We start from the raw sequence: 15,000 nt of genomic DNA on the forward strand, positions 1-15,000 counted from the left end.
TCAGGTCCAGGACAGGAAGACTACTGCTGATACCGCGATCCTGGAGAGAGAGAGAGAGACACACACACACACACACACACACACACACACACACACACACACACACACACACACACACACACACACACACACACACACACACACACACACACACACACACACACACACACACACACACACACACACACACACACACACACACACACACACACACACACACACACACAGCTGTAAACACTACTTTCAGAGTTTAGAGCTATAGAGAAACACTGGGTTTGGAGCTATAGAGAAACACTGGGTTTAGAGCTATAGAGAAACACTGGGTTTAGAGCTATAGAGAAACACTGGGTTTAGAGCTATAGAGAAACACTGGGTTTAGAGCTCTGGGTTTAGAGCTATAGAGAAACACTGGGTTTAGAGCTATAGAGAAACACTGGGTTTAGAGCTATAGAGAAACACTGGGTTTAGAGCTATAGAGAAACACTGGGTTTAGAGCTATAGAGAAACACTGGGTTTAGAGCTATAGAGAAACACTGGGTTTAGAGCTATAGAGAAACACTGGGTTTAGAGCTATAGAGAAACACTGGGTTTAGAGCTATAGAGAAACACTGGGTTTAGAGCTCTGGGTTTAGAGCTATAGAGAAACACTGGGTTTAGAGCTATAGAGAAACACTGGGTTTAGAGCTATAGAGAAACACTGGGTTTAGAGCTATAGAGAAACACTGGGTTTAGAGCTCTGGGTTTAGAGCTATAGAGAAACACTGGGTTTAGAGCTATAGAGAAACACTGGGTTTAGAGCTATAGAGAAACACTGGGTTTAGAGCTATAGAGAAACACTGGGTTTAGAGCTCTGGGTTTAGAGCTATAGAGAAACACTGGGTTTAGAGCTATAGAGAAACACTGGGTTTAGAGCTCTGGGTTTAGAGCTCTGGGTTTGGAGCTATAGAGAAACACTGGGTTTAGAGCTATAGAGAAACACTGGGTTTAGAGCTATAGAGAAACACTGGGTTTAGAGCTCTGGGTTTAGAGCTATAGAGAAACACTGGGTTTAGAGCTATAGAGAAACACTGGGTTTAGAGCTATAGAGAAACACTGGGTTTAGAGCTCTGGGTTTAGAGCTATAGAGAAACACTGGGTTTAGAGCTATAGAGAAACACTGGGTTTAGAGCTATAGAGAAACACTGGGTTTAGAGCTATAGAGAAACACTGGGTTTAGAGCTCTGGGTTTAGAGCTATAGAGAAACACTGGGTTTAGAGCTATAGAGAAACATTGGGTTTAGAGCTCTGGATTTAGAGTTATAGAGAAACACTGGGTTTAGAGCTATAGAGAAACACTGGGTTTAGAGCTCTGGGTTTAGAGCTATAGAGAAACACTGGGTTTAGAGCTATAGAGAAACACTGGGTTTAGAGCTATAGAGAAACACTGGGTTTAGAGCTATAGAGAAACACTGGGTTTAGAGCTATAGAGAAACACTGGGTCTACGGTTTATTAACTGAGAGTTCCTAGTGAATCCCAGATCACACAGTAGAACCGACATTATAAAGCCACTCCGTTCCATCGGTCTCGTCACCTTGAAGCTGGAGATCTTGGAGCTCTTCCCGGCTCCAGTCAGGGTTCTGTTGACCCAGCTGATGATGAGGTCATCGTTAGCAGCCTCTCCATGTCCAAGGTCCTCCAGAACATTCAGAGTGTATCTGAGGAGGTTATCCATTAGTCAGGTCTGATAGAGGATCAGGAGGAGGTGATCTATTAGTCAGGTCTGATAGAGGAGCAGGAGGAGGTGATCTATTAGTCAGGTCTGATAGAGGGTCAGGAGGAGGTGATCTATTAGTCAGGTCTGATAGAGGGTCAGGAGGTGATCTATTAGTCAGGTCTGATAGAGGATCAGGAGGTGATCTATTAGTCAGGTCTGATAGAGGATCAGGAGGTGATCTATTAGTCAGGTCTGATAGAGGGTCAGGAGGAGGGGATCTATTAGTCAGGTCTGATAGAGGGTCAGGAGGTGATCTATTAGTCAGGTCTGATAGAGGATCAGGAAGTGATCTATTAGTCAGGTCTGATAGAGGATCAGGAGGAGGTGATCTATTAGTCAGGTCTGATAGAGGGTCAGGAGGTGATCTATTAGTCAGGTCTGATAGAGGATCAGGAGGAGGTGATCTATTAGTCAGGTCTGATAGAGGGTCAGGAGGTGATCTATTAGTCAGGTCTGATAGAGGGTCAGGAGGTGATCTATTAGTCAGGTCTGATAGAGGATCAGGAGGAGGTGATCTATTAGTCAGGTCTGATAGAGGGTCAGGAGGTGATCTATTAGTCAGGTCTGATAGAGGATCAGGAGGTGATCTATTAGTCAGGTCTGATAGAGGGTCAGGAGGAGGTGATCTATTAGTCAGGTCTGATAGAGGATCAGGAGGAGGTGATCTATTAGTCAGGTCTGATAGAGGGTCAGGAGGTGATCTATTAGTCAGGTCTGATAGAGGATCAGGAGGAGGTGATCTATTAGTCAGGTCTGATAGAGGATCAGGAGGAGGTGATCTATTAGTCAGGTCTGATAGAGGGTCAGGAGGTGATCTATTAGTCAGGTCTGATAGAGGATCAGGAGGAGGTGATCTATTAGTCAGGTCTGATAGAGGGTCAGGAGGTGATCTATTAGTCAGGTCTGATAGAGGATCAGGAGGAGGTGATCTATTAGTCAGGTCTGATAGAGGGTCAGGAGGTGATCTATTAGTCAGGTCTGATAGAGGGTCAGGAGGTGATCTATTAGTCAGGTCTGATAGAGGATCAGGAGGAGGTGATCTATTAGTCAGGTCTGATAGAGGGTCAGGAGGAGGTGATCTATTAGTCAGGTCTGATAGAGGATCAGGAGGAGGTGATCTATTAGTCAGGTCTGATAGAGGATCAGGAGGAGGTGATCTATTAGTCAGGTCTGATAGAGGGTCAGGAGGTGATCTATTAGTCAGGTCTGATAGAGGGTCAGGAGGAGGTGATCTATTAGTCAGGTCTGATAGAGGGTCAGGAGGAGGTGATCTATTAGTCAGGTCTGATAGAGGGTCAGGAGGAGGTGATCTATTAGTCAGGTCTGATAGAGGGTCAGGAGGAGGTGATCTATTAGTCAGGTCTGATAGAGGATCAGGAGGTGATCTATTAGTCAGGTCCCTCCCTCCCTCCCTCCCTCCCTCCCTCCCTCCCTCCCTCCCTCCCTCCCTCCCTACCTCCTCATCAGTTGCCAGACCAGAGCCAGCGTGAGGGTGGGGTTTCCGTCGTTAAGGTCCTGTCCTCCGATGCCGACCAGAGAGAACCCTGCCTTAGCCTTCCCGAGGTCCACTGCGTAGTTACAGTTCTCCAGCTTCTTCATGTTGGCCCCTAGCTTGGGGTAAGGAGGGCGGTTCACCTTGTGGTCCCAGTCCACTGGAACCTTAATCCTCTCATACAGCTGGAGGATTACCAGAGCATCTAACAGATCACTGGAGGGAGGGAATCATACCCACATGTTTTATTGCTTTAATAATAAGAAAGTAATAATCAAACCCATATATATGGTTAACCTGAGGGTTGATATTATAATAGTAAAGGTAGATACCCGTATATATGGTTAACCTGAGGGTTGATATTATAATAGTAAAGGTAGATACCCGTATATATGGTTAACATGAGGGTTGATATTATAATAGTAAAGGTAGATACCCGTATATATGGTTAACATGAGGGTTGATATTATAATAGTAAAGGTAGATACCCGTATATATGGTTAATGAGGGTTGATATTATAATAGTAAAGGTAGATACCCGTATATATGGTTAACATGAGGGTTGATATTATAATAGTAAAGGTAGATACCCGTATATATGGTTAACATGAGGGTTGATATTATAATAGTAAAGGTAGATACCCGTATATATGGTTAACATGAGGGTTGATATTATAATAGTAAAGGTAGATACCCGTATATATGGTTAACATGAGGGTTGATATTATAATAGTAAAGGTAGATACCCGTATATATGGTTAACATGAGGGTTGATATTATAATAGTAAAGGTAGATACCCGTATATATGGTTAACATGAGGGTTGATATTATAATAGTAAAGGTAGATACCCGTATATATGGTTAACATGAGGGTTGATATTATAATAGTAAAGGTAGATACCCGTATATATGGTTAACATGAGGGTTGATATTATAATAGTAAAGGTAGATACCCGTATATATGGTTAACATGAGGGTTGATATTATAATAGTAAAGGTAGATACCCGTATATATGGTTAACATGAGGGTTGATATTATAATAGTAAAGGTAGATACCCGTATATATGGTTAACATGAGGGTTGATATTATAATAGTAAAGGTAGATACCCGTATATATGGTTAACATGAGGGTTGATATTATAATAGTAAAGGTAGATACCCGTATATATGGTTAACATGAGGGTTGATATTATAATAGTAAAGGTAGATACCCGTATATATGGTTAACATGAGGGTTGATATTATAATAGTAAAGGTAGATACCCGTATATATGGTTAACATGAGGGTTGATATTATAATAGTAAAGGTAGATACCCGTATATATGGTTAACATGAGGGTTGATATTATAATAGTAAAGGTAGATACCCGTATATATGGTTAACATGAGGGTTGATATTATAATAGTAAAGGTAGATACCCGTATATATGGTTAACATGAGGGTTGATATTATAATAGTAAAGGTAGATACCCGTATATATGGTTAACATGAGGGTTGATATTATAATAGTAAAGGTAGATACCCGTATATATGGTTAACATGAGGGTTGATATTATAATAGTAAAGGTAGATACCCGTATATATGGTTAACATGAGGGTTGATATTATAATAGTAAAGGTAGATACCCGTATATATGGTTAACATGAGGGTTGATATTATAATAGTAAAGGTAGATACCCGTATATATGGTTAACATGAGGGTTGATATTATAATAGTAAAGGTAGATACCCGTATATATGGTTAACATGAGGGTTGATATTATAATAGTAAAGGTAGATACCCGTATATATGGTTAACATGAGGGTTGATATTATAATAGTAAAGGTAGATACCCGTATATATGGTTAACATGAGGGTTGATATTATAATAGTAAAGGTAGATACCCGTATATATGGTTAACATGAGGGTTGATATTATAATAGTAAAGGTAGATAACCGTATATATGGTTAACATGAGGGTTGATATTATAATAGTAAAGGTAGATACCCGTATATATGGTTAACATGAGGGTTGATATTATAATAGTAAAGGTAGATACCCGTATATATGGTTAACATGAGGGTTGATATTATAATAGTAAAGGTAGATACCCGTATATATGGTTAACATGAGGGTTGACTCCCAGAGAATTCATCCAGTTCCTGAAGGTTCTCTCCTCTCTCGTCTCACCTGAGGAAACAGGAGGTGTTACCACTAGGTCTGTGTGTGTGTGTGTGTGTGTGTGTGTGTGTGTGTGTGTGTGTGTGTGTGTGTGTGTGTGTGTGTGTGTGTGTGTGTGTGTGTGTGTGTGTGTGTGTGTGTGTGTGGGCTCAAAGCATTGCAGAATGCGTCTCTGAATAAAGGGCCGTGGTTTTGGCTGAACTGCGTTGAGAAAAAGAAAGATGCTTCTCATAATGAGGAGAATGAAACCAAGGCTAAGTTCAGCCCCCTTTTAAAATGTGTGTAATTCTGTTGAGAGTCAGCAGGGGGTTCAATACACCGATCTACAGAGAGCAGAATTAGTAGTGTGTTTATGAGGACTTACTTATATACTCTATACAGCATATCAGATGTACTAGGTATATCTACAGGGGGTATATCTACAGGGGGTATATCTACAGGGGGTATATCTACAGGGGGTATATCTAAAGGGGGTATATCTACAGGGGGTATATCTACAGGGGGCATATCTACAGGGGGTATATCTACAGGGGGTATATCTACAGGGGGTATATGTACAGGGGGTATATCTACAGGGGGTATATCTACAGGGGTACTAGGTATATCTACAGGGGGTATATCTACAGGGGGTATATCTACAGGGGTACTAGGTATATCTACAGGGGGCATATCTACAGGGGGTATATCTACAGGGGTACTAGGTATATCTACAGGGGGCATATCTACAGGGGGTATATCTACAGGGGGTATATCTACAGGGGGTATATGTACAGGGGGTATATCTACAGGGGGTATATCTACAGGGGTACTAGGTATATCTACAGGGGGTATATCTACAGGGGGTATATCTACAGGGGTACTAGGAATATCTACAGGGGGCATATCTACAGGGGGTATATCTACAGGGGGTATATCTACAGGGGTACTAGGAATATCTACAGGGGGCATATCTACAGGGGGTATATCTACAGGGGGTATATCTACAGGGGGTATATCTACAGGGGGTATATCTACAGGGGGTATATCTACAGGGGGTATATCTACAGGGGGCATATCTACAGGGGGTATATCTACAGGGGGTATATCTACAGGGGTACTAGGAATATCTACAGGGGGCATATCTACAGGGGGTATATCTACAGGGGGTATATCTACAGGGGTACTAGGAATATCTACAGGGGGCATATCTACAGGGGGTATATCTACAGGGGGTATATCTACAGGGGGTATATCTACAGGGGGCATATCTACAGGGGGTATATCTACAGGGGGTATATCTACAGGGGTACTAGGAATATCTACAGGGGGTATATCTACAGGGGGTATATCTACAGGGGGTATATCTACAGGGGGTATATCTACAGGGGTATATCTACATGGGGTATATCTACAGGGGTACTAGGAATATCTACATGGGGTATATCTACAGGGGGTATATCTACAGGGGGCATATCTACAGGTGGTATATCTACAGGGGGTATATCTACAGGGGTACTAGGAATATCTACAGGGGGTATATCTACAGGGGGTATATCTACATGGGGTATATCTACAGGGGGAATATCTACAGGGGGTATATCTACTGGGGGTATATCTACATGGGGTATATCTACAGGGGGTATATCTACATGGGGTATATCTACAGGGGGTATATCTACAGGGGGTATATCTACAGGGGGTATATCTGCAGGGGGTATATCTACAGGGGGTATATCTACAGGGGGTATATCTACAGGGGGTATATCTACATGGGGTATATCTACAGGGGGTACAGTGGGGCAAAAAAGTATTTAGTCAGCCACCAATTGTGCAAGTTCTCCCCACTTAAAAAGATGAGAGATTCCTGTAACTTTCATCATAGGTACACGTCCACTATGACAGACAAAATGAGAAAAAAAATCCAGAAAATCACATTGTAGGATTTTTTATGAATTTATTTGCAAATTATGGTGGAAAATAACAAAAGTTTATCTCAATACTTTGTTATATACCCTTTGTTGGCAATGACACAGGTCAAACGTTTTCTGTAAATCTTCACAAGGTTTTCACACACTGTTGCTGGTATTTTGGCCCATTCCTCCATGCAGATCTCCTCTAGAGCAGTGATGTTTTGGGGCTGTCGCTGGGCAACACGGACTTTCAACTCCCTCCAAAGATTTTCTATGGGGTTGAGATCTGGAGACTGGCTAGGCCACTCCAGGACCTTGAAATGCTTCTTACGAAGCCACTCCTTCGTTGCCCGGGCGGTGTGTTTGGGATCATTGTTACGCTGAAAGACCCAGCCACGTTTCATCTTCAGTGCCCTTGCTGATGGAAGGAGGTTTTCACTCAAAATCTCACGATACATGGCCCCATTCATTCTTTCCTTTACACGGATCAGTCGTCCTGGTCCCTTTGCAGAAAAACAGCCCCAAAGCATGATGTTTCCACCCCCATGCGTCACAGTAGGTATGGTGTTCTTTGGATGCAACTCAGCATTCTTTGTCCTCCAAACACGACGAGTTGAGTTTTTACCAAAAAGTGATATTTTGGTTTCATCTGACCATATGACATTCTCCCAATCCTCTTCTGGATCATCCAAATGCTCTCTAGCAAACCGCACTGCAGGATTTGAGTCCCTGGCGCCGTAGTGTGTTACTGATGGTAGTCTTTGTTACTTTGGTCCCAGCTCTCTGCAGGTCATTCACTAGGTCCCCCCGTGTGCTTCTGGGATTTTTGCTCACCGTTCTTGTGATCATTTTGACCCCACGGGGTGAGATCTTGCATGGAGCCCCAGATCGAGGGAGATTATCAGTGGTCTTGTATGTCTTCCATTTCCTAATAATTGCTCCCACAGTTGATTTCTTCAAACCAAGCTGCTTACCTATTGCAGATTCAGTCTTCCCAGCCTGGTGCAGGTCTACAATTTTGTTTCTGGTGTCCTTTGACAGCTCTTTGGTCTTGGCCATAGTGGAGTTTGGAGTGTGACTGTTTGAGGTTGTGGACAGGTGTCTTTTATACTGATAACAAGTTCAAACAGGTGCCATTAATGCAGGTAACGAGTGGAGGACAGAGGAGCCTCTTAAAGAAGAAGTTACAGGTCTGTGAGAGCCAGAAATCTTGCTTGTTTGTAGGTGACCAAATACTTATTTTCCACCATAATTTGCAAATAAATTCATTAAAAATCCTACAATGTGATTTTCTGGATTTCTTTTCTCATTTTGTCTGTCATAGTTGACGTGTACCTATGATGAAAGTTACAGGCCTCTCCCATCTTTTTAAGTGGGAGAACTTGCACAATTGGTGGCTGACTAAATACTTTTTTGCCCCACTGTATATCTACAGGGGGTATATCTACAGGGGGTATATCTACATGGGGTATATCTACAGGGGGTATATCTACAGGGGGTATATCTACAGGGGTACTAGGTATATCTACAGGGGGTATATCTACAGGGGTACTAGGTATATCTACAGGGGTATATCTACAGGGGGTATATCTACAGGGGTACTAGGTATATCTACAGGGGGTATATCTACAGGGGGTATAGCTACAGGGGGTATATCTACAGGGGTACTAGGTATATCTGCAGGGGGTATATCTACAGGGGGTATATCTACAGGGGTACTAGGAATATCTACAGGGGTACTAGGTATATCTACAGGGGGTATATCTACAGGGGGTATATCTACAGTGGGTACATCTACAGGGGTATATGAGACCATTGGCCTACTAGTAAAATACGCATGCGTGTGTTTTCCTGAGTGGTACTCTGGGCAGAGCGGAATTGACTTGTTGGTACATGTAGAGTATATTATATGTGTACCCACCCTCCAGTTTGGCCCAGTCCAGGTCCTGCCCCTCAGGCTTGGTGAGAGATGGGTATTTATTAAACAGGTTGGCTACGAAGGCCAGGTTGAGTTTGGGGTTCCCACAGACTACATCAGAAGAGGTCACAAACTGCCTACAGCCCAACCTGTCAGCCTGAACCAGCATACTCTCTGCCCTACGCAGGTCATCTTTCTCCTGGACAGGGGGAAGAGAGAGAGAGAGAGTGAAAGAGAGAGCTGACAGTTATATACACAGATTTAACCAAAAAAAAACTGAGTAAACTAGAATGCTATTTGGCCCTAAACAGAGAGACACAGTGGCAGAATACCTGACCACTGTGACTGACCCAAACTTAAGGAAAGCTTTGACTATGTACAGACTCAGTGAGCGTAGCCTTGCTATTGAGAAAGGTCGTCGTAGGCAGACCTGGCTCTCAAGAGAAGACAGGCTATGTGCAACACTGCCCACAAAAATGAGGTGGAAACTGAGATGCACTTCCTAACCTCCTGCCAAATGTATGACCATATTAGAGACACATACTGAATTTCCTGCAGATGTCGCAGACCCACAACGAATTCAAAAACAAATCCAATGTTGATAATCTCCCAGATCTACTGGGTGAAATACCACAGTGTTTAATCACAGCAGCAAGATGTGTGACCTGTTGCCACAGGAAAAGGGCGACCAGTGAAGAACAAACACCATTGTAAATACAACCCATATTTTTTGTACTTTAACTATTTGCACATCATTACAACATTGTAACACTGATGCTACTTTCTGTTTATTATCTATGCATAGTAACTTTACAAATTACCTCGACTAACCTGTACCCCAGCACATTGACTCGCTACCGGTACCCCCTGTATATAGCCTCCACATTGACTCTGTACCGGTACCCCCTGTATATAGCCTCCACATTGACTCTGTACCGGTACCCCCTGTATATAGCCTCCACATTGACTCTGTACCGGTACCCCCCTGTATATAGCCTCCACATTGACTCTGTCCCGGTACCCCCTGTATATAGCCTCCACATTGACTCTGTACCGGTACCCCCTGTATATAGCCTCCACATTGACTCTGTACCGGTACCCCCTGTATATAGCCTCCACATTGACACTGTACCGGTACCCCCTGTATATAGCCTCCACATTGACTCTGTACCGGTACCCCCTGTATATAGCCTCATTATTGTTATGTCATTTTCTTGTGTTACTTTTGGATTTGATTCAATTTTTTTTAATTTTAGTTTATTTAGTAAATATTTTCTTAAATCTATTTCTTGAACTGCATTGTTGGTTAAGGGGTTGTAAGTAAGGTCTACCTGTTTTATTCAGCGCATGTGACAAATAAAATTGGATTAGATTTGACATGACATTTGAAATGTCTTTATTCCTTTGGAACTTTTATGAGTGTCAATATTTATCCATCAGCAGGTCAGACTATATTTATCCATCAGCAGGTCAGTCTATATTTATCCATCAGCAGGTCAGTCTATATTTATCCATCAGCAGGCCAGTCTATATTTATCCATCAGCAGGTCAGACTATATTTATCCATCAGCAGGTCAGACTATATTCATCCATCAGCAGGTCAGTCTATATTCATCCATCAGCAGGTCAGACTATATTTATCCATCAGCAGGTCAGACTATATTTATCCATCAGCAGGTCAGACTATATTCATCCATCAGCAGGTCAGTCTATATTCATCCATCAGCAGGTCAGTCTGTATTTATCCATCAGCAGGTCAGTCTGTATTTATCCATCAGCAGGTCAGTCTATATCGATCCATCAGCAGGTCAGTCTATATTTATCCATCAGCAGGTCAGTCTATATTCATCCATCAGCAGGTCAGTCTATATTTATCCATCAGCAGGTCAGTCTATAATTATCCATCAGCAGGTCAGTCTGTATTTATCCATCAGCAGGTCAGTCTATATTTATCCATCAGCAGGTCAGTCTATATTTATCCATCAGCAGGTCAGTCTGTATTTATCCATCAGCAGGTCAGTCTATATTTATCCATCAGCAGGTCAGTCTATATTTATCCATCAGCAGGTCAGTCTATATTTATCCATCAGCAGGTCAGACAATATATTTATCCATCAGCAGGTCAGTCTATATTTATCCATCAGCAAGTCAGTCTATATTTATCCATCAGCAGGTCAGTCTATATTTATCCATCAGCAGGTCAGTCTATATTTATCCATCAGCAGGTCAGACTATATTTATCCATCAGGAGGTCAGTCTATATTCATCCATCAACAGGTCAGTCTATATTTATCCATCAGCAGGTCAGACTATATTTATCCATCAGCAGGTCAGACTATATTTATCCATCAGCAGGTCAGTCTATATTCATCCTTCAGCAGGTCAGTCTATATTTATCCATCAGCAGGTCAGTCTATATTTATCCATCAGCAGGTCAGTCTGTATTTATCCATCAGCAGGTCAGTCTATATCGATCCATCAGCATGTCAGTCTATATTTATCCATCAGCAGGTCAGTCTATATTCATCCATCAGCAGGTCAGTCTATATTTATCCATCAGCAGGTCAGTCTATAATTATCCATCAGCAGGTCAGTCTGTATTTATCCATCAGCAGGTCAGTCTATATTTATCCATCAGCAGGTCAGTCTATATTTATCCATCAGCAGGTCAGTCTGTATTTATCCATCAGCAGGTCAGTCTATATTTATCCATCAGCAGGTCAGTCTATATTTATCCATCAGCAGGTCAGTCTATATTTATCCATCAGCAGGTCAGACAATATATTTATCCATCAGCAGGTCAGTCTATATTTATCCATCAGCAAGTCAGTCTATATTTATCCATCAGCAGGTCAGTCTATATTTATCCATCAGCAGGTCAGTCTGTATTTATCCATCAGCAGGTCAGTCTATATTTATCCATCAGCAGGTCTGTCTGTATTTATCCATCAGCAGGTCAGTCTATATCGATCCATCAGCAGGTCAGTCTATATATATCCATCAGCAGGTCAGTCTATATTCATCCATCAGCAGGTCAGTCTATATTTATCCATCAGCAGGTCAGTCAATATTTATCCATCAGCAGGTCAGTCTGTATTTATCCATCAGCAGGTCAGTCTATATTCATCCATCAGCAGGTCAGTCTATATTTATCCATCTGCAGGTCAGTCTATATTTATCCATCAGCAGGTCAGTCTGTATTTATCCATCAGCAGGTCAGTCTATATTTATTAATCAGCAGGTCAGTCTATATTTATCCATCAACAGGTCAGTCTATATATTATCCATCAGCAGGTCAGTCTATATTTATCCATCAGCAGGTCAGTCTATATTTATCCATCAGCAAGTCAGTCTATATTTATCCATCAGCAGGTCAGTCTATATTTATCCATCAGCAGGTCAGTCTATATTTATCCATCAGCAGGTCAGTCTATATTTATCCATCAGCAGGTCCGTCTATATTTATCCATCAGCAGGTCAGTCTGTATTTATCCATCAGCAGGTCAGTCTATATTTATTAATCAGCAGGTCAGTCTATATTTATCCATCAACAGGTCAGTCTATATATTATCCATCAGCAGGTCAGTCTATATTTATCCATCAGCAGGTCAGTCTATATTTATCCATCAGCAAGTCAGTCTATATTTATCCATCAGCAGGTCAGTCTATATTTATCCATCAGCAGGTCAGTCTATATTTATCCATCAGCAGGTCAGTCTATATTTATCCATCAGCAGGTCAGACTATATTTATCCATCAGCAGGTCAGTCTATATATTTATCCATCAGCAAGTCAGTCTATATTTATCCATCAGCAGGTCAGTCTATATTTATCCATCACCAGGTCAGACTATATTTATCCATCAGCAGGTCAGTCTATATTTATCCATCAGCAAGTCAGTCTGTATTTATCCATCAGCAGGTCAGTCTGTATTTTTCCATCAGCAGGTCAGTCTATATTTATCCATCAGCAGGTCAGACTATATTTATCCATCAGCAGGTCAGTCTGTATTTATCCATCAGCAGGTCAGTCTATATTTATCCATCAGCAGGTCAGTCTATATTTATCCATCAGCAGGTCAGTCTATATTTATCCATCAGCAGGTCAGTCTATATTTATCCATCAGCAGGTCAGTCTGTATTTTTCCATCAGCAGGTCAGTCTATATTTATCCATCAGCAGGTCAGTCAGTATTTTTCCATCAGCAGGTCAGTCTGTATTTTTCCATCAGCAGGTCAGTCTGTATTTATCCATCAGCAGGTCAGACTATATTTATCCATCAGCAGGTCAGTCTATATTTATCCATCAGCAGGTCAGTCTATATTTATCCATCAGCAGGTCAGTCTATATTTATCCATCAGCAGGTCAGACTATATTTATCCATCAGCAGGTCAGTCTATATTTATCCATCAGCAGGTCAGACTATATTTATCCATCAGCAGGTCAGTCTATATTTATCCATCAGCAGGTCAGTCTGTATTTATCCATCAGCAGGTCAGTCTGTATTTTTCCATCAGCAGGTCAGTCTATATTTATCCATCAGCAGGTCAGACTATATTTATCCATCAGCAGGTCAGTCTATATTTATCCATCAGCAAGTCAGTCTATATTTATCCATCAGCAGGTCAGTCTATATTTATCCATCAGCAGGTCAGACTATATTTATCCATCAGCAGGTCAGTCTATATTTATCCATCAGCAAGTCAGTCTGTATTTATCCATCAGCAGGTCAGTCTATATTTATCCATCAGCAGGTCAGTCTATATTTATCCATCAGCAGGTCAGTCTATATTTATCCATCAGCAGGTCAGTCTATATTTATCCATCAGCAGGTCAGTCTGTATTTTTCGATCAGCAGGTCAGTCTATATTTATCCATCAGCAGGTCAGTCTGTATTTTTCCATCAGCAGGTCAGTCTGTATTTTTCGATCAGCAGGTCAGTCTATATTTATCCATCAGCAGGTCAGTCTGTATTTTTCCATCAGCAGGTCAGTCTGTATTTTTCCATCAGCAGGTCAGTCTATATTATCCATCAGCAGGTCAGTCTATATTTATCCATCAGCAGGTCAGTCTGTATTTTTCCATCAGCAGGTCAGTCTATATAAATCCATCAGCAGGTCAGTCTGTATTTTTCCATCAGCAGGTCAGTCTGTATTTTTCCATCAGCAGGTCAGTCTATATTTATCCATCAGCAGGTCAGACTATATTTATCCATCAGCAGGTCAGTCTATATTTTTCCATCAGCAGGTCAGTCTATATTTATTCATCAGCAGGTCAGTCTATATTTATCCATCAGCAGGTCAGTCTATATTTATCCATCAGCAGGTCAGACTATATTTATCCATCAGCAGGTCAGTCTATATTTATCCATCAGCAGGTCAGACTATATTTATCCATCAGCAGGTCAGTCTATATTTATCCATCAGCAGGTCAGACTATATTTATCCATCAGCAGGTCAGTCTATATTTATCCATCAGCAGGTCAGTCTATATTTTTCCATCAGCAGGTCAGTCTAAATTTATCCATCAGCAGGTCAGTCTATATTTATCCATCAGCAGGTCAGTATATATTTATCCATCAGCAGGTCAGTCTATATTTATCCATCAGCAGGTCAGTCTATATTTATCAATCAGCAGGTCAGTCTATATTTTTCCATCAGCAGGTCAGTCTATATTTATCCATCAGCAGGTCAGTCTATATTTATCCATCAGCAGGTCAGTCTATATATTTATCCATCAGCAGGTCAGTCTATATTTATCCATCAGCAGGTCAGTCTATA

General features: G+C 41.6%; 1 protein-coding gene across 1 annotated transcript in view; it reads right to left on the reverse strand.

The window, feature by feature from the left end:
• Nucleotides 1-15,000, reverse strand: part of LOC106604087 (plastin-3) — a 64,644-nt gene that overhangs the window by 2,416 nt on the left and 47,228 nt on the right. The window contains exons 10-14 of the mRNA XM_082974991.1: nt 9,225-9,420; nt 5,345-5,423; nt 3,211-3,462; nt 1,572-1,695; nt 1-40 (exon numbers count right to left, since the gene is read on the reverse strand). The exon at nt 1-40 is cut by the window's left edge and continues 85 nt beyond it. Of these exons, the coding sequence (XP_082831117.1) occupies nt 1-40; nt 1,572-1,695; nt 3,211-3,462; nt 5,345-5,423; nt 9,225-9,420 (691 nt within the window). The remainder of the gene's footprint in view (nt 41-1,571; nt 1,696-3,210; nt 3,463-5,344; nt 5,424-9,224; nt 9,421-15,000) is intronic.

This window comes from Salmo salar, chromosome 05, assembly GCF_965601325.2.
Source record: "Salmo salar chromosome 05, fSalSal1, whole genome shotgun sequence".
Classification (NCBI taxonomy): Eukaryota; Metazoa; Chordata; class Actinopteri; order Salmoniformes; family Salmonidae; genus Salmo; species Salmo salar.